A 20,440-nucleotide genomic window follows, 5' to 3' on the forward strand; every position below is an offset into this window, starting at 1 on the left:
ATTCAATCACAAGAGTTGAGTATAAAAATCCTGTCTTTTCTATTACATTAGTAATGACAAATGCAAGGTTTTTATGTGTTTTCATTCCCTACTCATATTCCCAATTGAAAAAACAAACAAACATATGTCCCTCCCATTGATCCAGACCAGGAACTGGCAAACTATAGCCATGGGCCAAATCCAGCCTTCTACCTCTTTTTGTAAATAGTTTCCCTGGAACACATTCATGCCTATTCATTCACACATTACTTATGGCTGCTTTTGAGCTACAATAGTAAACCTATGCAATTACCACAGAGACCATATTGTCCATAAAACCTTAAACATTAATTTCTGGATCTTTACAGAAAAAGTTTGTCAATCCCTGATCAAGACCCAGTTTCAGATTAGGAGCTGGAGAGTGAGAAAAGAATTCTTGACTTCAGTGTCTTAGCACTGAAAGATGGTCAGGTCCATAAATACATGGGATGGATGGATGAAACGAGGGATATATGGATAGATGGATATAGGTAATATAGCACAGAACTACTCCAAAATACTAATGCAATACTCTGCCACTTGTAAACCTTGGGAAATTAAATCTTTCTGGGCCTCTGGTTCCTCATTTGTAAAAAATAATAATAATAATAATTTAATAAATAGTATTGAGGGCTCTTTCAATTGCAAAAGTTTAGGCAAAAAGTTAAGCTTATCATGTCACATAACCAGAACTGTTAAAGATATTAAATCTCCAGCTCTGGTTGGATCCAGGGGTTCAAATGTTATCTCCATATATTATCTTACCGATTCTCTGTCATAGATGGATCCTTTTCTAATAGCAAGAAATGTAGCTCTTGTCTAAATTTTTATAATGATTTAGATAAAGCAAAGGCCCTCTGTCTTCTACTTTCCAAATTTAAAATCTTATGAAAAGCTCTGGTTAACTGTATACTTAAAATACATAATTAGTTCTTCAGTCTATCACAGTGTCCAGGGAACGGGGTACTCAGACCAGAGCACTGTGGTTGGTAGCCCTATCAAGTCCACATGAAATGGGAGAGGAGTTCTTTAAGGAATACAAGGAGTAGAAAAGTGGTCTGGGATTGGGGGTTTAGCTCCGTAGTAGATTCTGTAAGTGGACTTGGACCGATCTAGTTCTCCCTGTTTTCTCAATTGTAATTCTCAAGGATAACTGTAGAATGTGCTGGGAATGCAATGTCTTGAGATTAGAGGGAGTTGAAACAGTCTGGGCTGTGTTCTGGTGTACTTCAGAAACAGGATGTCCTTCAGCACTATAGGCTAGCTATAAACTCCAAGGTGGGTATAAACTCCAGGGTCGGCTGATTTTCAGGTCTCTCAGCTGCAGCAAAAGTGGAGAACATGGGCTGGGGATATAGTTCAGTTGGTAGAGAGCTTGCCTTGCATGCACAAGGCCCTGGGTTCAATCCCCAGCACCACAAAAGAGAAAAAAACAAGGAAAAGTGGAGAATATGCAGCTCTCCTGAGCCTTAGAGGCCTGGCTCACAACAAACCTAGGTTTCATGTAACTTGTCACGTATGAGTGTGTTGTCTCACAGGACTGAGATACATTGGTTAACAACTGATCCACCTGCTTCACAGGTCTCCCTGATCTCTACTTTCCTCTCCTCAAAAATCCCTTTCAGCAGGGTGGGGGCTTAGCTCAGTGGCACAGCACTTGCTTAGTATGTGTGAGACCCTGGGTTCAGTTCTCCCCACTAAAGGAAAAAAAAAAAAATATCTTATCAATCCCTAAGGTAGGGAGAGGTGATAGAGTTGTTTGGAGCCAGATTTCCCTCTAGATATTCCTCTCATGGAGCACAGAAAAATGGGTCAATAGGAAAGAGGGACACTGCTGGCTAACCCAGGAAGGAGGAATTCTAGAGGTCAACAACGTGGAGAAGAGAGCTAGATTTGCTTCCAAAGAGCCTTCCTTTAGCTTTGTTTCTCCAAGGGTGGAGTGGATCTCAGATGATGAATGTGAAGCCACTGTGATAGGCTTACGCAGAGCTGGAGAATCTGAGTGGGGGTCTTCTCCAGCCTTACCCTGCTCCTATGATTATGGGAGATGGGCTATGTCCTATCTTTCCCACTTCTACCACCTCCTATATCTTGGGACTAAATCTCTACTCCTGACTTCCAGCCTTGAAACATAGTTCAATACCTCCAAGAGGGCAACTTCACAAAACTTCTAAGGACAACAATGAAACCTCACACACACAGTGTCCAAACTGCTGATTGCTGAGATTGTTAGAGCTGAAAGTAGAGTGAGAAATGGGTGCAGGGAGGCTACTGAGAAGAGTTATAAAAAGGAAAAAAGGCTGAGCACAGTGCAAATGCCTGTAATCCCAGCTACTCAGAAGGCTGAGATAGGAGGATCACAAATTCAAGGCCAGCCCCTGCAACTTAGTCTCAAAATTAAAAATAAGAAAGGGATGGTATGTAGCTCAGCAAGCAAGGCCTTGGATTCAATTCTTAATATCTGGAAAAAAAAAAAGAAAAATAAAATCTTCTGCAAAGAAACCATAGGGGAGCATATCCAGCAAGGTGTTTCGCTATTAACTCATGTTGCGTTTGATTCTGACATTAACCATCCACCGGCAGCATGAGACCCCACAGATTTAGGGGGAAGGTCTCTAACAAGACTGTGCGCATGGTGGTGCATACCTGTAATCCCAGCAACTCAGGAGGCTGAGGTAGGAGGATCTTGGGAGGCTGAGGCAGGTGGATCACAAGTTTGAGGCCAGCCTCAGCAAATTAGGGAGACCCTAAGCAACTTAGTGAGAACTTGCCTCAAAATAAAACTTAAAAAGGGCTGAGGATGTAACTCAATGGTAAAGCACTCCTGGGTTCAATCCCCAGTATCCCCCCCAAAAAAAAAAAGTAAACTCACTCAGAAAATTCAAGAAAGTGCTATTTACAATTGTTTATAAAGGGTGTAAGTCAGTAATGTCCAAATGAAAAGACACATAGAATAAAGTCTGGGAGAATGCCAAATGCAGGGCTTTCGTGCTTTCACTGGGGACATAAGATATGTATTGCCCTCCTGACACATCAATATGTTTGTCAACCAAGAAGTTCTGTGAGCTTTGGTGTCCAATTTTTATTGAGATACCATTACATAGCCTTGGTTGAATTTTTGGCCACATACCAAAGTCAATCTCCAGCCTCTCTCTCCTTTCCAAGGTCTGGCTGACTTAAAAGTGCCAACCCTCTAACCATGATTGTTCTTTATGGTGACAAGCTCCCATCCTGAGTCATCTCATCTTTTAGCATAAACTTACCTAAGGGGCTCACGAATACCAAAGGCACTCAATTACATATACTCCTAAACTTCCACTGGGATTATGATCCTAAAAACCTATCATAAGTTGAAAATATCCTAAGTCTAAGCATCATAGTTTATCATAGTGTACTCACTGCAGAGCATCAGTTATGTATCTTCATGATCATATGACTGGGAGCTGGGACTCACTGACACTGCCCAGCATCTCAAGGAGTATTGTAACACATATCACTGGGATAGGAAAAAAATCAATCTTCAAAATTTGAAATATTGAATGCATGCAGCTTTTGCACCATTATAAAGTCAAAAATTCCTAAGTCAAATCATCATGAGTCAGGGACCATTTGTACTTGAGAAATTCCAGAGTTTTAATCTCCTCAAAAACCAGTGATAAATGCCAGTCTTTGCCCCTCACAAAAAAGCTTTCTAGGAAGCTGGGTCCCAGGGCTCCATTCTCTCTGACTTCTGACTCCAGGTTCACCATAATGAGGGTCCATTAGCTTTGAGCACCCCAGATAAGCCTGGGGTGTGCCACATTATCCAGAAACTGAAGAAGTAGTCCTTTGCCAAGACAAAACCCTCAACCCTGCTTCCAACTTCCAAGGCCCTATTGAAGATTCTACCCAACCAACCCAGGACTTTGCCTCTCCTTCCTTCCCAAGAGCAAGCCCCATGTTAAACAATGACAACACCAGAGGAAGCCCTTGCCTAAGTGAAGGGAATCTCCTTGGCCTGGAGAACCAAAGACCAGAAGAAAAGAACAGGCTGCTCTGCACCAGACCTGACTCAACCAGAGCAGAAGTACCAATGTGTGAACAAGAGTGTGAGTGTGGCAAGATCACAGCCTCTTCATGTCTAAACTGCAGTGCTTCCAATAAAGCCACCTGGCATTCACTGTTTAACCTATCTGTTGTTTGTATGTAGTGCAGGCTCGGGAAGATGGATATGAGAGAGAATAAAGGTGTCAAATGGGTGAAAGGGTAGTGTATCCATTCCTTCCATTTCAGGTGAGGAAACTTTCCTCTTGCTCATTTTGGGTCATTCTCTCCTATACAACCAGTCCAGCCATAAGACTCTTTTTTTGCTTCTCCAAGACAAACTGTAGGTGAGTAGTGGGCCTTGGCTGGAACGTCAGAGATCTGAGGCAGCTATTTCCAAACTGCTACAATGGGTTAATGCCCTTCTTGACTCTGGTGCAGCATCCTCTATCTTCCCTAGCCAGCCTGTTCCATTTATTGTAATGATCTAATTGTCTTCTTTTGACTGTCCCAGCTCTACCCCAGATGATGGCTCTTCGAAGGTGCAGACTGCATGTATTCTTTCACACTATATCTCCGTGTTCAGCACAGTGCCTGCATGAAGTAGACACTCAGTACATAGCTGTTGATTGAATGTCTATAAAAAGAAAAAGAAAAGTACAGGAAGATCAGTCTCAGCTCAAGAGAGGAAGGGGTACATCTATCTGGCCATTAAGTGACTTGGCCAAGACCACTCAGATATGTTTCCACAGCCTAGCCTGCTCTAGACTGGGTTCTATAGGGAACCCATTCCTTCTCAGGCTAGGATCACCCAAGGAAGGGGAACAGGGTAGGCAAGAATGGCAACTGGCATGGCAGAAGCCAGGGAGGGGTAGTGGGGACTGGGAAAACTGTTGGACAGATTCCCAAAGCTGTTTCATTACTGCCAAATGCTAAAGCCTCAGCCTCCCGGACTGTAACTCCAAAATCTGACGACATCCCTGTAAGAGGATTCTATGCCCCGCATTTAAAAAAAAAAAAAAAAAAAAAACCTCAATTCCTCCCTTTAATGATAGACCCTAACTCCACCTCAGAATGTAACATATTGATTCCGCCTTCTCTGAAAAAAGTTCTGGCTCCGCCCCTTCCGGGTGATAGGCAAGCCCCACCCCCTAGTGTGGAAAAGCGTCCCTGTGACGTAATGGTAACGGTCCGTTTCCGGGGTGGAGCTAGGGAGGGCGGGAGTTTAGGCTGCGCCGACCCCTCAGCCCCCCTCCAGGTGACCCTAGCCCTTGGAAACCCTCACCCAAGGCCCCCAAATCTCCCAGCCCCATAATCGCCAAACCCCTTGCCTTAACCCTCTACATGTCCCAGACCCCCGAGATAATCGTCCTCTTAAAGCCTTAACTTCTGGTGTCTCCCAAATCTTTAATCCCACCCTGTCCCGATGTGGCAATTGTCTTCCGGGGCACCTACTTCAGATTACCTGCGATTTAATCAGACTCATCCCAAGAATGACGGAGAAGGGGACCTGGGGCTAGGGAATATTTGATCCAATCATGCCTCTCCCCAGGAGACGTTCGGAACCCAGGACATGTCGGGATTGAGGAGATACGAGGTGGCGCTGGAGGCGGAGGAGGAGTGAGTGGAGGCGGGGTTCTGCGGAGGAGGAATCAGGCGGCTCCGGGTGGGGGAGGGTGCGCGTTCTCGGGGGAGGGGGGCGGGACCGTAAGGGGCGTAGGCCACAAATGGAACCGCCTTTGTGGGGGCGGAGCCTCCCCCGAGATCGAGGCGTCCGGGGGCGGAGTCTGAGGGGTCAGCCCCGCCCCGCCCGGCCCGGCCCGGTTCTGCCTTCTTTCTACAGGATCTACTGGGGCTGTTTCTACTTTTTCCCCTGGCTGCGAATGTGGCGCAGGGAGCGGAGGTGAGGGGCTGCGATCCCGAGGGCCCTCCAGGGGCATGGACGAGACTCAGTCTCGGAGGACGGATAGTGGGGTGGGAATCTGGGCGCCCCGCCTCACCTCATGCCAGTATCGGGTTGTCCTACAGCTCTGCGCACCCCCGAGAGCAGAAGCTGGAGCCTCTGCGGGGCCTGATGAGCTGTCTGTCGAGCGGCCTGGGCCCTGCTCCCCATCGCTCAGGTCGTGGCCTCCTCTGCCGCACCCCTGCCACCGCTGCCCAGACAGCCGGTGCATTAAAAATTTAAAGCGAAGCCCACCATACTGCCTTCCTGACTCTGCCGCCGCTGCCACCATTCGATGCCATCATTCGAACTGGGAGCCCCTCTCCACACCTATTTACATACCGACAGGATCTTCCTCCCTGGTGGGGTGCTTTTTCATATCAACCCCCCCCCCGCCCCCATGCCTAAGGGGCTCCTATCAAGTCAGGCTTCCTGTTACTATCAAAAGTGACTGCTTTCCTGTGCCCCCACCACCAAAAAAGAAAAAGAAAACAAAAACAAAGAAAAAAAAACCTCCCTTCACTGTCAGTAGTCTTATATGGAGAGAAGTAAATAATCCTGGCCGGATCTCCCTGTCCACCTCATCCCCATGCTGATATGTTCCCACAGCTCCATCTCTCGGTTACCACCTTCCCCCTAGCCAGAATTTTGCTGGGTATCTGAAGAATCTTCCCTTCCTGGGAATGAATCTAAAACACTTTAAGCCAGGGTTGTAGGGAGTAGGCTGACAGAGGAGGGGTAGATTCCTAAGAAGCTGTCTCTTCACAAAAGCTGCCTCTTCATGTAACCTGCCTCAGGAGACTGATGTGGGTTGGAGGCCTTTCCTACAGTTAGTACCCCAACCTGGCTTCTCCAGTCTGATCCCAATTTTAGATATTCTTAGCATTAACCCACCTAGCTGTTATTGATACTTCCCTAGTAAAGTCCAAGGGCCACTGCTCCCTGCCATCCCATTTTACTGTGTTGCTCAAATCAACCTGGGATCCACTAACTCCCAAAGTGGTGGGACTACTCCCAAAGCGGAGGTCTACTATGTTAGCCTGCTTTTAGTTAGGGACTAACCTCAGCATTAGAAAGGACACCAGGGTATTAAGTTACAGAGATAGCCCAGTTTCTAGCTGGGACCAATGACTTTCAGCCTGGGCTGCCCCTTCGACAGCAGACTTGGCCTGATCTTTGGAAAAGCCAAAGGGGAGAGATGGGTGTACACCTAGAATTTGTTTTCTGCCTTCCAAAGTTCTCTGGAATTGACAAGTCCAGGAAAGATCACAAAAGTGTATGACAGGCAACCAACTGATGAAGAAGGTTTATGACAAGATGATGGGGATCTTGGGGAAGTTCCTCAGAAGTTCTTCAGTGGCTACACCCAAGCTTTGGGGCACAAGTCCAGACTGGGAGTGAGAGAGGGATCCTAAGGTCTCTGGTACCAAAGATTCAAGATGAGTCACCTCTAGGTTATCTCTTTGAAGAAAGCAACAAAGCTCTTAAGCTATTTCTTAACAATGTCCACATCACAGACCCCTTCAAATGTGGAATGCTCTCTCAAGTCCTGGACCTACACCTCGCCAAGATACTGTCAGAAGACCTGAAGAGCCCTGAGACAAACTCCAGGGAAGGGCCTTCACACCTCAGCCTGGACAGAAGGAGAGGGTCAGGTTTTCAGCCTGAAGGGGGACTAGTCCCTACTCTGGGAGCTGACATCTTTCCTGTTGAAGCAGTCCTATAACAGAAACAGTGCTCAGAGAAGGTGTGACTCTATCCCAAAAACCTACCCCTTAGAGGATGACTGTCCCCAAATCAGAAGACTAGAAAACACCCTGAAACATCCAGATAAGGACTGGGTTAATGGGTTATGACTCAGTTTATGTCTCAAATACAGTGCAAGACTTGAGGGTGGAAATCCCAAGATCAGGAGTGAGTGGGACATTTTGCAAGGACCTGGGCCACTAACCCAACAGCCTGTCCCCATCCCTGCCCTACCCTAGGTAGTTGCCAGCATTCTGGAATGCACTAGATGAGGAAGGGTAGGAGGGTTGCTTTGGGGGAGGGAGAAGAGGAGGAAGGCCTAGGTGTGGGATTGGGAAAGAAGGATAGGAAGGAAATACAGTAGGGGCTTCAGTGACAGGATGGGAGGCAGAAGGTGTAGGGGTTGGAAAAGTGTGTATTACTGAGCCAGGCAGCAAGCGGGTAATGTTTCTCTAGGCCCACAGTGGAAAGAGGCTGGAATTCAAATAGAACAAAAGAGATGTAATTTTGTTTTTGAGTCTGATGTCTCCCAGTAAGCCAGGGGCTGAGTCTGGAAGTCCAGACCCCTACTGACAAGCTGACATTCCTGCAACAGAACTAGGCAAAACCAGGAAGGTAAGATTTCTTGGGCCTTTCACTGTTTTGACATCGGCACCAAAGAGTTTTTATCTCCCCTCCTCATCACCTTACTTTTCCTCCTTGTCTCATCTTCCTGGGGAAAGCATCCCCTATTCAGCATCCCCAGAGTACTCTCAAAACTATCAAAAGGGCCTTCTCCCAGCTTCTCTGAATGTGTCTGGTCCCAGCCAAGATCCCTCCCTCAGCCCGAAGGGCCTTCTTTAGGGACCCATGCCCATCAACTTCTGATAAGACAGACATGCCAGAACAGGAAGTGGGGAGGCAGAGATGAAGGCAAGTTAGTGCTAGCCTGCTTTCTGCTCCCACCACCCACAACACCCCCATCGGAATGTGTGTGTGCTAGTATGATTGTGAGTGTGATTGGATGATTATGGAAACACAACTATATGGGAGTGGGAATTTGAGTTTAATTGGGGCTGTATGATTTTGTCTATGACTGTCCAATCATGAGTGTGACTTTGTGAGCTTATTTGAGTGACCAAGGTGTGACTGTGAATGAGGCCATGGATATATGAGTATGAATGTCTCACATTACATGCTACTGTGGACCCTTAGCTGTCGTTAGTCACTGTATGTCAGTCCCCACATCATGCACTATCCCTCTGCCCTACTTCTCTGACCAGGGCTTAGGAGCCCATGGGAAATGGCAGTACTAGAAGACGAAGGGGTCTATGTCTCCAGGCCAAAATTTAAGGCTCTGGAGTGTCACAAGATAAGCACTGCCTCTTCACCTGTCTCTGACTCACCTGGTGCCCCAGGTAAAATACACTCAGATAAAAGGTAGGACAGGAGGAGGAGAGAGAGGAAAGTGTCTAGGCTAGGCTAAACAGCATGAAGTGGCTCTCGCCCACCAGCAGCCTCCTGCTGCTATTGTTGCTCCTAAGCCCAGACCCTGGAGCAGGTAAGTACCTGGGGATAGAAGTCTGGGAATCTAGGTGAAGGGACTGAAGGGAAGGGGCCCAGGAAGTCCATCCTTCAGCTATCTAATGAAGCAGTTCTGGGTCTGGATCCTTCTAAACACACGGAATTGTCCCATAGCTTTGCTACTGCCACCCAGCACTACCTGCTGTACTCAGCTCTACAGACAGCCACTCTCCAGCAAGCTACTGAGGAAGGTCATTCGGGTGGAACTGCAGGAGGCTGATGGGGACTGTCATCTCCAGGCTTTCGTGTGAGTTCTGACCCCACCCTTGGATACCCAATACCTCAATCCCAACTTTAGCCCCAACTGCTAAATCTGATACCAACTTGGGTTTTCACATCTTACTCTTATCCCTAAGCCCTGGACCCTAACCTCATCCCCAAGCTGTGGACATAGCTTTGGATCTTTTCCTTCCCAGGCTTCACCTGGCTCGACGCAGTGTCTGCATCCATCCCCAGAACCGCAGCCTGGCTCGGTGGTTTGAGCGCCAAGGGAAAAGGTTCCCAGGGAAAAGGCTTCCTGCCTGAATCTGATGCTACAAGGGAAAATGGGCTGGAGTCCCCAACAGCCAAAATAATAAAGCAAGATTAGACAATGATCTGAGTGTGATATAGAACAACCTCCTCATTCTCTTTATTTTGCATCTTCATAGCCCCTGCAAGGGGCAAGGCCAAGAGTCAAGGACCCACACACGTTCTTCAGGCACATACATACATATATACATACATACATGCAGAGAACACATTCTCCCTACTTCACATACACATGGTCACACACGGACACAGACAGGCACATTCCTCAGGTGGACCTCCAGTTCTGGGATGAAGTCAGAGGTTCTGACACCTTTCAGCTGGCACATTTGGAATAAACTATTTCAAAGAAATGGGATCCAGACAGAACTTCCAGCTGATAGCACTGTCCAAAGGGATCTACATTCCTGCTTGGTTCTATCTGTCCCTTCATCCAAACCAGCAAGACAGACTTATAGGTGAATCAGCTGAAGTTCTTCTGGGTCCTCTACAGGTTTGGAGCACCTAAAAGAGCAGGAGGCAAATCAGGAGAGCTAGCAGAACTGGGTCTTAGTCTAGACATCTGAGAATGAGCGGAGCGCAGTTCTGAGCTCAGCACTCAGAAGGAATATGGGAGCCCAATTCAGAGAGCCCCAACACCCAAAAATGAGAAAATAGCTTTAGGCCCAGGCACATCAAAAATGAGTGAGGGTTGGGCTGGGGATGTGGTTCAAGTGGTAACGCGCTCGCCTGGCATGTGCGGGGCGCTGGGTTGGATCCTCACCACCACATAAAAATAAAGATGTTGTGTCCACCGAAAACTAAAAAATAAATATTAAAATATTCTCTCTATCTTTAAAAAAAAAAAAAAAAGAATGAGTGAGGAGACCAAGCACTGATCTAAGACATCCCAAGAAAAAGGATGGCTACCCAGTTTTGATCATTAGACTCAGGTATTAGCCCTGAAAATGAGAAGGGGAGAACATCTAGAATCCTCTGTACCCTGAGAGGGAGCAGACCCACTTCTGAGCCAACAGACTTGAATGAAAAGGCCAACCCCAGCCTAGAAGAATGAGGAGATCCAACTCAGATTTATGGCACCCTTAAAATTACCAGCTCATCTGGCTCTTAAACCAAACACTCTCAAAATGTGAGCATACATCATCAAGTCCAAACCATTTGGAGGTCCTACTCACCTGGAAGCTTGTCCACTGGAATCATTGGGGCCAAGAACTCAGGCTTTTGGGGTCCATCCTTCCCTCCCCGTCTCAGCCTCAACCTGGGCACAAAAAGGCAGCTGTCTCCCTGACATGGTGGGGCATCTCAGTCTCCTCCAAAAGGGTTTGTTAGTAAAGGGTCAGGAGAGGAATCAGTGGGAATCATAAAGTGGGGTGTGGGAGGTCAAAGTGGGGAGAGGTAGCTCCAAAAACAGATTAAGTGGTAAGGCATGAAGGTTGGGGATGAATATGGTCTCTGGGGATCAGATCATCTGTGGAGATTTAGACAGGAATCAATGACAGTCACTTACCACAGCCCCAGTGCCAGGGCCCCAGCTGCCAGTCCCAGGAAAGAAAAGATTCCTAAAGACACTAGCATAGCCACCTGCTCCAGGGGGTCCCTGTGATCTGAGGGGAGGACCATATACCACTATGAGAGTGAACCCAACCAAGCTCAGGTGGGGTATGTCCTTTTCTCAGGGCTTTTTGTCCTCTACAACCTTTGTCCATCTATCCAAACTCACCAAGCGGCCGCGGGTCTGGCTGTAGAGAGGGCCTTGGAAGAGCAGGGCTGTCCACATGAGCTACTGTCTCCACCTGCATTTGTAGCTGGCTCTCATCAGGTACTTCTTTTGGCAGGGGCCCTTGAGGGAAAGCGAGACCTGAGAAATGTCCACAAATGTGCACAGACAGTGGGGGCAGGAGCCAGGCCTTGGGTTGCACTTAGGGGTACCACTTGGGTCACACTTAGGAGACAGATCCTGAAAGGGCATGGCCAGCTTTGGGGGACTTGGTTGGTAAAAGTAGAGCCTGCAACTACAGAGATGGAGACCAGGGGCAAGGTTTAAACTAAGGCAGAGCTGCAGGCCACAGGGCCTGAGAAATGGGATAAAAATCTCAATCAGAGCCTACATGGGTGAGGAGTATGTCACTGGGCTGCCTTCAGTGAACCAATACAGCTGACAAATGCTTGGGGTGGGTCCTCTGCCCTTTTCTTTGACTTTGTCCCTCACCAGTACTGGGAGTCCCCCAGACCTCAGGGCTCCAGGCACTCCAGGTACCAGCATCCAAAAAATCCCGGGCACTGACTCGGACCGCATGAGGCAGCCCAGCCACAGCATCAGTGATCACCTCTTCCATGCCAGCTGGCTCCACCTGGGGAGAAAATGATTTCTCAGTGCATTATCCAGGTCATAAGCACAGAGCTTACCTAGTCACAGTCTGAAAAGAGCTCCCTTTCCTCCCAGTCCTGCCCTATCAGCCTCATAGGGGGGGTCCAGGCCTCATGTAGGGTAGCTGATGAGGTAGAGTCTACCCCTGGTGTTTGGAACACAGTAGTGTGTCGTGATTACCTAGATAGGCTGTGGCATCATTCTGTCTGGGTTCAAATCTTTGCTAAACCTCTTACTGGGTGAATGAATTTTGGGCCTCTCTGCCTCAGTTTCTTCATTTGTGAAATGAGGATGAATATACCTAAGTGTGATGATGTATGTAAAACATGTAGCACAGTGATCAGTTGGCAGACAGCATTAAAAATGGGTTATGATCCTCCACTGACTTCACAGACTGAAGCAGGAAGATTTTGAATTCAAAGGCAGCCTCAGCAACCCTGTCTCTAAGTAAAGTAACAAAAGAGGGCTAGAGGTTTGGCTCAGTGGCTAAGTACCACTGAGTTCTAACCCTAGCACCAATAAATAACAAACAAATAAATAAATAAATTTACAATACATAAAGATTATTAACAAAAAGATGAAAATACTTATTACAATAATCTGATTACTACTACTTATATAGATGTACTTAATTACATAATGTACCCCATAAAATGAATATATAAAATATATATTAAAGAGTTCTCAGTAACTTCATAAACAGTTGTGTAAAAGTTTTCTAAAATAAATAGAATTTCATCTGTCATGATTCTAAAGATGTCAACATATAATTTGTATACTTTCAGAAAATTTAAAAGCATCTTAGTGGATTGGGTTCAAATATTTTTCTTTTTCTTTTCTTTTCGTTTCTTTCTTTCTTCCTTTTTTACCCACAAATTACACCCAGTGGTGATTAATCATTGAGCCATACTCCCAACCATTTATTTATTTGTTTGTTTGTTTGTTTATTGAAACAGGGTCTCAGTAAGTTGCTTAGGCTCTTGATAGTTGTTAGAGAATGGGCTCAAACTTTTGATTCTCCTGCCTCAATCTCCCAAGTAGCTGAAATTACAGGTGTGTTCCACATTGCAATTCATTCAAAGAAGGAGGAGGAGTTCTTGCTATTGATTCAATTAAGCATCAGTCTATGCTGCTCACTGTTTCAAGGGTATGTTGCCTTATGTAGCAACAGTTTCTTCATTTTCTGGTTGATATGTTTCATAAGAGATCAAAATGTAAAATTCAAATGGTAGAGAAATATATGAAAAATGTCTGGCCTTAATAATTCACGCCATAAAAATTATGGATTTTTAGTATTATTTTAATAAGAAAAAGAAAAAATATTAAAGTTGCATTTCTAAATAGATGTCTGTATTTTATGTCACTGAATATATCAAAAGATGTACTGTGGGAAATGTTGAAATATTATATATATCTTATATTCTACTGCTTCATAATATTGTTCCTTTTGTGTGGTAATTTTAGATTTAAAATTATGACCTAATAAACAACTGAAAATTGAAAAAAAAAAAAGGGTTATGATCCAATCCTGCTGCTCCCTAGACCTGACATTAATCTCTGATATCTTCAGAGGTGGGAATTCACTACTATTCTCAGATTTGTATGAGTGTTTGAATGAGGATATGCCTCTGGGTACAAGGTATTTCTCTTCCAAGAAAAGTTCTTTTTAAAAAACCACTGCTATCTTCCCATAGATAGGTTTACATCATAATTATAGCCCTGCGGGGCAGAGGCTCTGTCATCCCAACTTCAACCCTAGCATCCAACACAACACCTGGCCTACAGGGAGGCATCAGGTCTTCAGGCACCTTCTAGCACCTGGAAGGTATGCAGAACGCACAGTATCACAAAACCAGAGACAGATTCAAGCCTCACCGTGGACCAGGCTGGATGCTGTGCTGGACGGTACTGCAACCGGAACTTAAGCAGGAAGTGGGGCTGGCGGGGCCAGGAGGTGGGGTATGTCCAGCTGGCACGCAGACGTCGCGGGTAACCAGGTACTGACTCCACCCGCAACCCCTGGGGTGGGTCAGGGCGCACTGAGGGTGATAATACACAAAGTCAGGTTAGGCAATAGGTACCCATCCCTCTCATACCACTTCCTGAGATGTGTGATTAACAGCACCCTAGCCAGGTGCTTTCAAGAGGGGAGGATGGAATCTTAAACTTGATTATCCATGAGGCTCAGACAGGCCCTGTCTATCATCCTTATTTAAAAAAAAAATAAGCTGAGATCAGGAGGTAGGGTTTTGAAATGTTTGTTGAGTGAATAAAAAAGAAATTCTTCTTTCTATCCAAGGAAGATGAATTGGCTGAAATTCTTATCAGAGTTTTAGTGCCCACCTTCCACAGACAGATCAAAAGGAGAGGCCAGCAGGGGCTTTCCTTGGGCAAGAAAGACATTAGATTCAGCTGTTTCAGCATAAGGCCTAGATACAGGTGGTCAGCTCTGAGGCTAGGCAGGAAAGACCTATGAGTAATAAATAGCAGCAGCCTTTAGAGTGTGTGCAGAAGTAATCAAGCCTTCTGGGCTCTGATCCTTTTGACTTCTTGGTCTCTAAGGGGCCATCTGTATGTGGAATGGAATCTATATGGGAATTGTTTGGGAGCTGAGGGTGGAGGAACTAAGTCTGTTTGGTGTCTCCCTGGTGGGGATCTGAGAAGTGTAGAGGCAGGTACTCACAGATATTCTGCAAGCTCACATCCAGCAAGCGTGTGCTGGCACCCAGTGGGTTCACCTCAGTCACATTAATCCGGTACTGGCTCCAAAACTCTGCCCCATGGACCACACATCGAGCAGCTCCTAAGGGGTCCTGTGGGCATGGCCAGGGCCCTGTAGATGGACTCACCCTAGTAGGGAGAATATAATCTTGAGCTTTGGAAATGCCCATTGTGGGATGCAAGCTGGAGCCCCAACCCTCTCCCTCTTGTCCTACCTCTGGCCATCAGTTCCTGGCACTGTCTTCTTCCTGGTAGGGAGGGGACCACCTGAGGTCAGGAAGGAAAAGAGGGTCCTCTGCCCTCTCTGAGGCTTTCCTCAAACCTCCCTCTCTGCTTTCCATCCCCACACTGTGCTGGCACACCCAAGTGCATATACACATACAACTGATCATGCACACACCTGTAGGAGGTGAGGTAGCGGGTGGGTAAACCGCTGACCTGGCTGGGACTCCAAGTGCAGGAGAAATTTTCATAGTCAGCTGCTTGGCAGGAGACCACAGGACGGGCTGGGGGGTCTAGAGACAGAAGGTACATCTGGAGACTAAGCAGTCCCCTACTCCTCCCTATCCTAGAGGGCTTGCTCAGGTCCTGATACCCTTAGAAACCCCACATCTTAGCACTTCCACCCTCCCTAACTCACAGCCCAGCTTCAGGATCACTGTGCCTGCAAGTGCACCATCCAGGGTCTGGCAGATATAGGTGCCCTCATCAGTGCTGTCTGCCCGTGCCAGGACCAGTTGGTGCCCCAGCCCAGAATCGGGTCCTTGGAGCAGCTTGGAGTCTCCGTCCCGAAACCAGGACACTGGGGTCCTAAAGGTGAAATGAGGTGATGACAAAGATTTAAAGTGTAAGTTAGACCATGCCACTGACTTACCAAGCCCCTTGTAACACAGCCCTTGCCTTCTTTTCCTTTGCCAGCTTTTACCTCCCTCCCCTCCACTCACTGCACTCCAGCCACATTGCTCTTCTTTATGTTCCTCAGAAGTATTGAGCTCATACCCATCTCACATCCTTTGCACCAGCTGTTCCCTCTGCCAGGAATGCTTCTACCCTAAATTGTGCAAGGCTGCCTCCTTCCTAGAGGCAGAAATCAGTTTCAATGTCACCTTCTCTGAGAGACCTTCCCTGATTACCAATAAAAAATAAACACTCAGTTATCCTCTTCTAAATGATGCTCTTTGGATTTTCTGTCCTGCAAGTGTTGCTACCTAGGAAGACTCCTGTTTGATTACTGTCTGTCTTCCCCACTAGGATGTAAACTCTATGAGGCCAAGCTCCTTGCCTGGCTCATACATTGCTGTGTCACAGAGCCTAAAATAGACCAGACACTTAGTAGGTTTGCTCAATATACGATGGTTGCATTTCCTTTTGAATAACAGAAGGTGAGGACAGAGAGGTAAGGATTACAGTCGAGGGGGCAAGGATGGGAGGGAACAGGAGGACTGAGCAGGGTCAAGAAAGGGTCATAAACCAGGTGTGGTGCTGCATGCCTACCATCCCAGCCACTCTGGAGACTGAGACAGGAGGATCGAAAGTTCAAGGTCAGCCTCAGCAACTTAGATTTTTGTCTCAAAATAAAATTTGTAAATGGAATGAAAGTGTAGCTAAGTGGTAAAGTGCTTGCCTACTATGCACAGGACCTTGGTTCAATCCCCAGTACCACCAAAAAAAAAAAAAAAATGTGTCAGATCAACAGGCAGGGTGGGGCAGAAGTGGGGAGGACACTTACCCAGCACTCACTCCAGGGCAACACAGCATCACGGATCTGCCAGGCTGCCCATACTGGACCCCTGTGGAGGGCATTTCTGAGGTGAGACTTTTCCTCACTTTGTGAGAATGAGAGGGTAAGGAGCTTTGGGTCAAAGCATTTGTAATGATCTGACAGAGATCAGAGGTCAAAGTAGAGACATGACCCTGATTGTTACAAGTTAGGCATGGGAAGGGGCCACAGTGAGAGTAGCAAGTCCCAAGTCAGAGCTGGGGGTCACAGAACAGCATTCTTCTCACCTGGGGGTCCCCAGGCCTGGGGGCAGAGGGAGGAAGCAGACACCAGGGCTGTAGCCACAGCCACCAGGACCTTGCTCAGCCCTGAGCAGCTGCTGCTCATCTGCGGAGAGAGAGGCAGGGTCAGGAGTACCCCATCCCTAAGATAGGAAGCTAAAACCTCATTCTTCCTCTGCACTTCAAAACTGGGGCTTCCTAGGAGGAAAACTGAACACGAAGTAGAGTAGGCTTATCAGAAATTATTGGAAGGTCTGACCTGCGCTCCCCTTTCTCACCATATAGCTGTATGCACACACACACACACACACCCTCCATCTCAGTACTGGGCTTAGGGCCCAGAACAAAAGCCTGAGGCAACAGACAGTGCCAGCATCCACCCCCCAACACTGCCCTTGGCGCCCACCCCTGGCACCAAGGGCTGGCCCTGTCTCAGCCACTCCCATTAACCCCTCCAATCCAGCTGTTGGAAATTCTGGCATTCACTTCCACCTGTCCATAGCTAATCACTGCCTGTAACTAACCTGGGGCAAACTTATCACCCTGGGGTGGGGGGCTAAGATGGTGGGTTTAACACCTTGTAAGCCTGGGCCTGGCTTCTTGCTCTGGCTACTTGGGCCACTCAGCTGGGCCTGGCTTGAAATCATGTTGGTCTTGAGCCTGTGAAGCCGGATGGGCCTAGGGTGCAGGCTAGGGCTGCAGTTAAGCGGATCCAGATGCCCTGGCTGCTGCCAGAGGCTGGGGGCGGGCGAGGAGCCAGCAGATGGAGATGGAGACAGGGTGGCGGAGAGGGGAGGGAGTTGGGAGCCTGCAGGGACAGGGCCCCGGCAGCAGGGTAGGGGGGTACAATACCAAGAGATCACTGAGTGATGAGGACCAGCCATGATGCGGGCTCAATAAGGAATACTAGGAAATCAAGAAGTCTAAGAAGGAGTGTACAGAGAGAGTAGCCAGTGCTAGAAGACAGGGTTCTAGGTTGGCAGATGAACAGGAGGAGAAAACCATGAGGAAAAGGTAGATAGGGAGAAAGCCCTGGGCAAGAGTGCCAGAGAGGAATAACAAGGAACCCTTCAGAATAGAATGGGCTCACTCCTGCCCCACCCCCAGCCACATTTACCCTGCTTAGCTCTGCCCTACCTTGCTGATCCCAGTAACTGACTGTCCATGGCCTCCAGGGCGTCCTTCTACCAGCTACAGCACAAGCTTCTGCTCCACTCAGTTCTGGGACCCCAGAACCATCCCCTCCCTCTTTCCCTGCCCCGCCCCCCTTTGGGCCCAAGCTTAACCGCCCCTAGCCAGGCCCCCTCCTTCCTCCTCCTTCCTCCCTCCTCTTCCCTCCTCCCCTCCCAACCGAGGCCCTGGGAAGGGAAGAGGCCTCCCCCAGACTGGAAAGGAAGCCACAGATGCAGCCAGGACCAGCAAGGAGAGGAGAATTGCTTATGCTTATGTCCCTGTCGGTGAGAAAATCCCTGTGTTTTCACCCAGTCACACATAGCTACATTCATGCATGGAATCACTGGGTATAGTTAACAAAAAGACACTCCTTTGAACACACATGGACACAATCAAACAAAAAAACAGACACAAGCTTATGCTCTCACTCTTTTTCATTCCACAGCAAATGTTTCCTTAGGGAATAGATGGCTGTGTTTCCAGAGAAGAAAGGCCCCAGACTGAGGGATATAAGGGAAAGGCCAAAGAGTTCAGTTCCCCCTCCCCTGGAGGTCCCAGCCATTTCTCACCTTTCCCTTCAACTTTTGGGCCTCAGCATCAGGAAATGCCTTTGGTCCCTTGGTGCCAGATATACAAGACCCACACTTAACCTCAAACTCACAAATAGTTATTCAGTCACACTGATATACTCAGACATCCTCACTCAGACTCAGACATATTTACACATATCTATACACCCACATACACATACATATACTGTGCCCCTGTGCAACTCTTCATAGTTCAAGCCATCTCTCCCTGGAGCTTTTACCAATGCTATCAGCATCTCATCACTATTACAGCCCCCAGGTAATCGAAAGGACAGGATGAACAGATGAGTCAGGCATAGAAACACTAAGAAACAGCACATAACAACAGAAATAGAACAGCAGATTCAAGACACCTGAGGAACAAAACTGCAGAGATAATTATTTCCAGAAAGATAGTCACAGGGTGAGAAAAAGAAATACAAGGAAACAGAAAATAAGGTGCAATAGACCAGTGATGAAAACTCTTTTCTTTTGGTTGAGAGGCAAGCAGTTGGGGATTGAACCCAGGGCTTCACATATGCTAGACCACATGTTCTACCACTGAGTTACACCCCCAGACCCCCAGATAATTGAGCAAAGAAAGCAGAGGAACCCACATGTGCTGGGAATGGGTCTGTCTAAGCTGCAGGATAAGTTGAACAGTCAATTCTATGGAAATGCAATGTAGCTACACATAGTCACAAGTCTCACTTTTGCTCCTCTAGTCACACATTGGCACACACAAACAACCACCCACTCTCACACTGGCAGTTTTTTTATTTTTTATTTTTTTGTAGTTGTAGATGGACAGCTTGCCTTTATTTGTTTATTTTTATGTGGTGCTAAGGATCGAACCCAGTGCCTCACACATGCTAGGCAAGTGCTCTGCCACTGAGCTACAGCCCCAGCCCTGGCAGTTTTAAACCCCACAGGGACCTTCCCAAAATGCATTCCCTGATGTGGTCACAGACCCTCTTACACACAAACACACAGCCCATCTCACCCCAAACTGCACATGGACAGATATACACATAATCCCACCCTTGCACGACCACATGCAGTCTCAGCTATATGCACGCTGACACACGCAGTCACATTAGCTGACAGTTGCACCAAGTGTCAATTAGTTGCGAAGTTTCACACACTGACATTGTCATAGACATAGCCTCAGAGTCACACAAACACACTAACAGTCCGTCGATAAGCCCCAGCACTTAAGATTACACACCACCCTGCCCCGCCCCTCCTGGCAAGACTTCATTGTCTACACCCGCCACCCCACCAGGCCTCACCTTCCGCGGCCGCCGCCGCCAGCGCCCTCGCCCTCTGCCCCGGCCTCTACCCCCTCCCGCCTGGGGCCCCTGCAGTGGGGGCGGCTCCACCCAGGCACCAATGGAAGAAGAGAGGTGAAATAAGGGGGGACTCCCGGCCCATTGGAGCCTCCAACTGCCAATCACTTCCACCCCCACCTCGGCCGGACACTTCCTGTCCCGTCCCGGGATGGAGGAGGATCCCGATGACCGAGGCTTAGAAACTGGGTTGCTGGGGTCTCCAGTTAAAGGCCTGTCTGCCCCTGGACAGCAGGTTTGAAAGTGCTCAGGCCCTTCCCATTTCTGGCTGTACACAGAGCAGGCCTCAGGTTCAGGGCACAGGAGCCACTGGGCAGGTGACTGGAGAAGCTGAAGGTGCCCCTAGTTCCAGATAAGATAGGAAGGAGGGCTGTTTAGAGCAGTGGTTTTCAAATTCTGCTGGTGTTGTGATTTTAACACTGCCACGCCCCACCCCATA

General features: G+C 47.7%; 3 protein-coding genes and 1 long non-coding RNA gene across 5 annotated transcripts; 2 read left to right on the plus strand and 2 right to left on the minus strand.

The window, feature by feature from the left end:
- Positions 1 to 2,903: 2,903 nt before the first annotated feature.
- Positions 2,904 to 5,693, minus strand: LOC124101303 (uncharacterized). The gene is made up of 2 exons (XR_006854579.2): positions 5,507 to 5,693; positions 2,904 to 4,678 (listed from the first exon to the last, which is right to left on the minus strand). It is a non-coding gene; the product is annotated as an uncharacterized LOC124101303 (long non-coding RNA).
- LOC124101302 (uncharacterized) lies at positions 5,247 to 6,232 on the plus strand. Its single transcript, XM_046457187.1, has 4 exons — positions 5,247 to 5,299; positions 5,594 to 5,661; positions 5,885 to 5,944; positions 6,070 to 6,232. Exons 2-4 carry the CDS (start codon positions 5,615 to 5,617, stop codon positions 6,224 to 6,226), a joined length of 264 nt encoding a protein of 87 aa, XP_046313143.1. The 5' UTR covers positions 5,247 to 5,299; positions 5,594 to 5,614; the 3' UTR covers positions 6,227 to 6,232.
- A 2,152-nt stretch (positions 6,233 to 8,384) lies between these two features.
- Positions 8,385 to 9,888, plus strand: Ccl27 (C-C motif chemokine ligand 27). The gene is made up of 3 exons (XM_046457177.2): positions 8,385 to 9,269; positions 9,407 to 9,539; positions 9,709 to 9,888. Exons 1-3 carry the CDS (start codon positions 9,200 to 9,202, stop codon positions 9,815 to 9,817), a joined length of 312 nt encoding a protein of 103 aa, XP_046313133.2. The 5' UTR covers positions 8,385 to 9,199; the 3' UTR covers positions 9,818 to 9,888.
- A 2-nt stretch (positions 9,889 to 9,890) lies between these two features.
- Il11ra (interleukin 11 receptor subunit alpha) lies at positions 9,891 to 20,071 on the minus strand. Of its 2 annotated transcripts, none has more exons than XM_046457185.2 (13): positions 19,945 to 20,071; positions 16,917 to 17,016; positions 16,639 to 16,699; positions 15,550 to 15,719; positions 15,310 to 15,424; positions 15,125 to 15,157; positions 14,872 to 15,038; positions 14,064 to 14,227; positions 12,030 to 12,171; positions 11,541 to 11,660; positions 11,328 to 11,424; positions 10,996 to 11,078; positions 9,891 to 10,324 (listed from the first exon to the last, which is right to left on the minus strand). In XM_046457185.2, exons 2-13 carry the CDS (start codon positions 17,014 to 17,016, stop codon positions 10,308 to 10,310), a joined length of 1,269 nt encoding a protein of 422 aa, XP_046313141.1. In that variant the 5' UTR covers positions 19,945 to 20,071; the 3' UTR covers positions 9,891 to 10,307. The 2 variants fall into 2 exon arrangements, with proteins under 2 accessions (XP_046313141.1, XP_046313142.1); XM_046457186.1 differs by lacking the exon at positions 19,945 to 20,071 and adding an exon at positions 18,048 to 18,069.
- Positions 20,072 to 20,440: the final 369 nt, after the last annotated feature.

The sequence above is a fragment of the Marmota monax genome, unplaced genomic scaffold (genome assembly GCF_021218885.2).
Source record: "Marmota monax isolate L192 unplaced genomic scaffold, Marmota_monax_Labrador192_F-V1.1 WCK01_AAM20220418_F8-fsc00069, whole genome shotgun sequence".
Classification (NCBI taxonomy): Eukaryota; Metazoa; Chordata; class Mammalia; order Rodentia; family Sciuridae; genus Marmota; species Marmota monax.

Coding starts and splice junctions, on each gene's coding strand:
- LOC124101302 (XM_046457187.1), top strand. CDS start 5,615: ATGTCGGGATTGAGGAGATACGAGGTGGCGCTGGAGGCGGAGGAGGA. Junction 5,662..5,884: donor GCGCTGGAGGCGGAGGAGGA/GTGAGTGGAGGC, acceptor TTCTTTCTACAG/GATCTACTGGGGCTGTTTCT. Junction 5,945..6,069: donor ATGTGGCGCAGGGAGCGGAG/GTGAGGGGCTGC, acceptor GTTGTCCTACAG/CTCTGCGCACCCCCGAGAGC.
- Ccl27 (XM_046457177.2), top strand. CDS start 9,200: ATGAAGTGGCTCTCGCCCACCAGCAGCCTCCTGCTGCTATTGTTGCTC. Junction 9,270..9,406: donor AAGCCCAGACCCTGGAGCAG/GTAAGTACCTGG, acceptor ATTGTCCCATAG/CTTTGCTACTGCCACCCAGC. Junction 9,540..9,708: donor TGTCATCTCCAGGCTTTCGT/GTGAGTTCTGAC, acceptor TTTCCTTCCCAG/GCTTCACCTGGCTCGACGCA.
- Il11ra (XM_046457185.2), bottom strand. CDS start 17,016: ATGAGCAGCAGCTGCTCAGGGCTGAGCAAGGTCCTGGTGGCTGTGGCT. Junction 16,700..16,916: donor CCAGGCCTGGGGACCCCCAG/GTGAGAAGAATG, acceptor TGCCCTCCACAG/GGGTCCAGTATGGGCAGCCT. Junction 11,079..11,327: donor GCCCTGGCACTGGGGCTGTG/GTAAGTGACTGT, acceptor TTTTGTGCCCAG/GTTGAGGCTGAGACGGGGAG.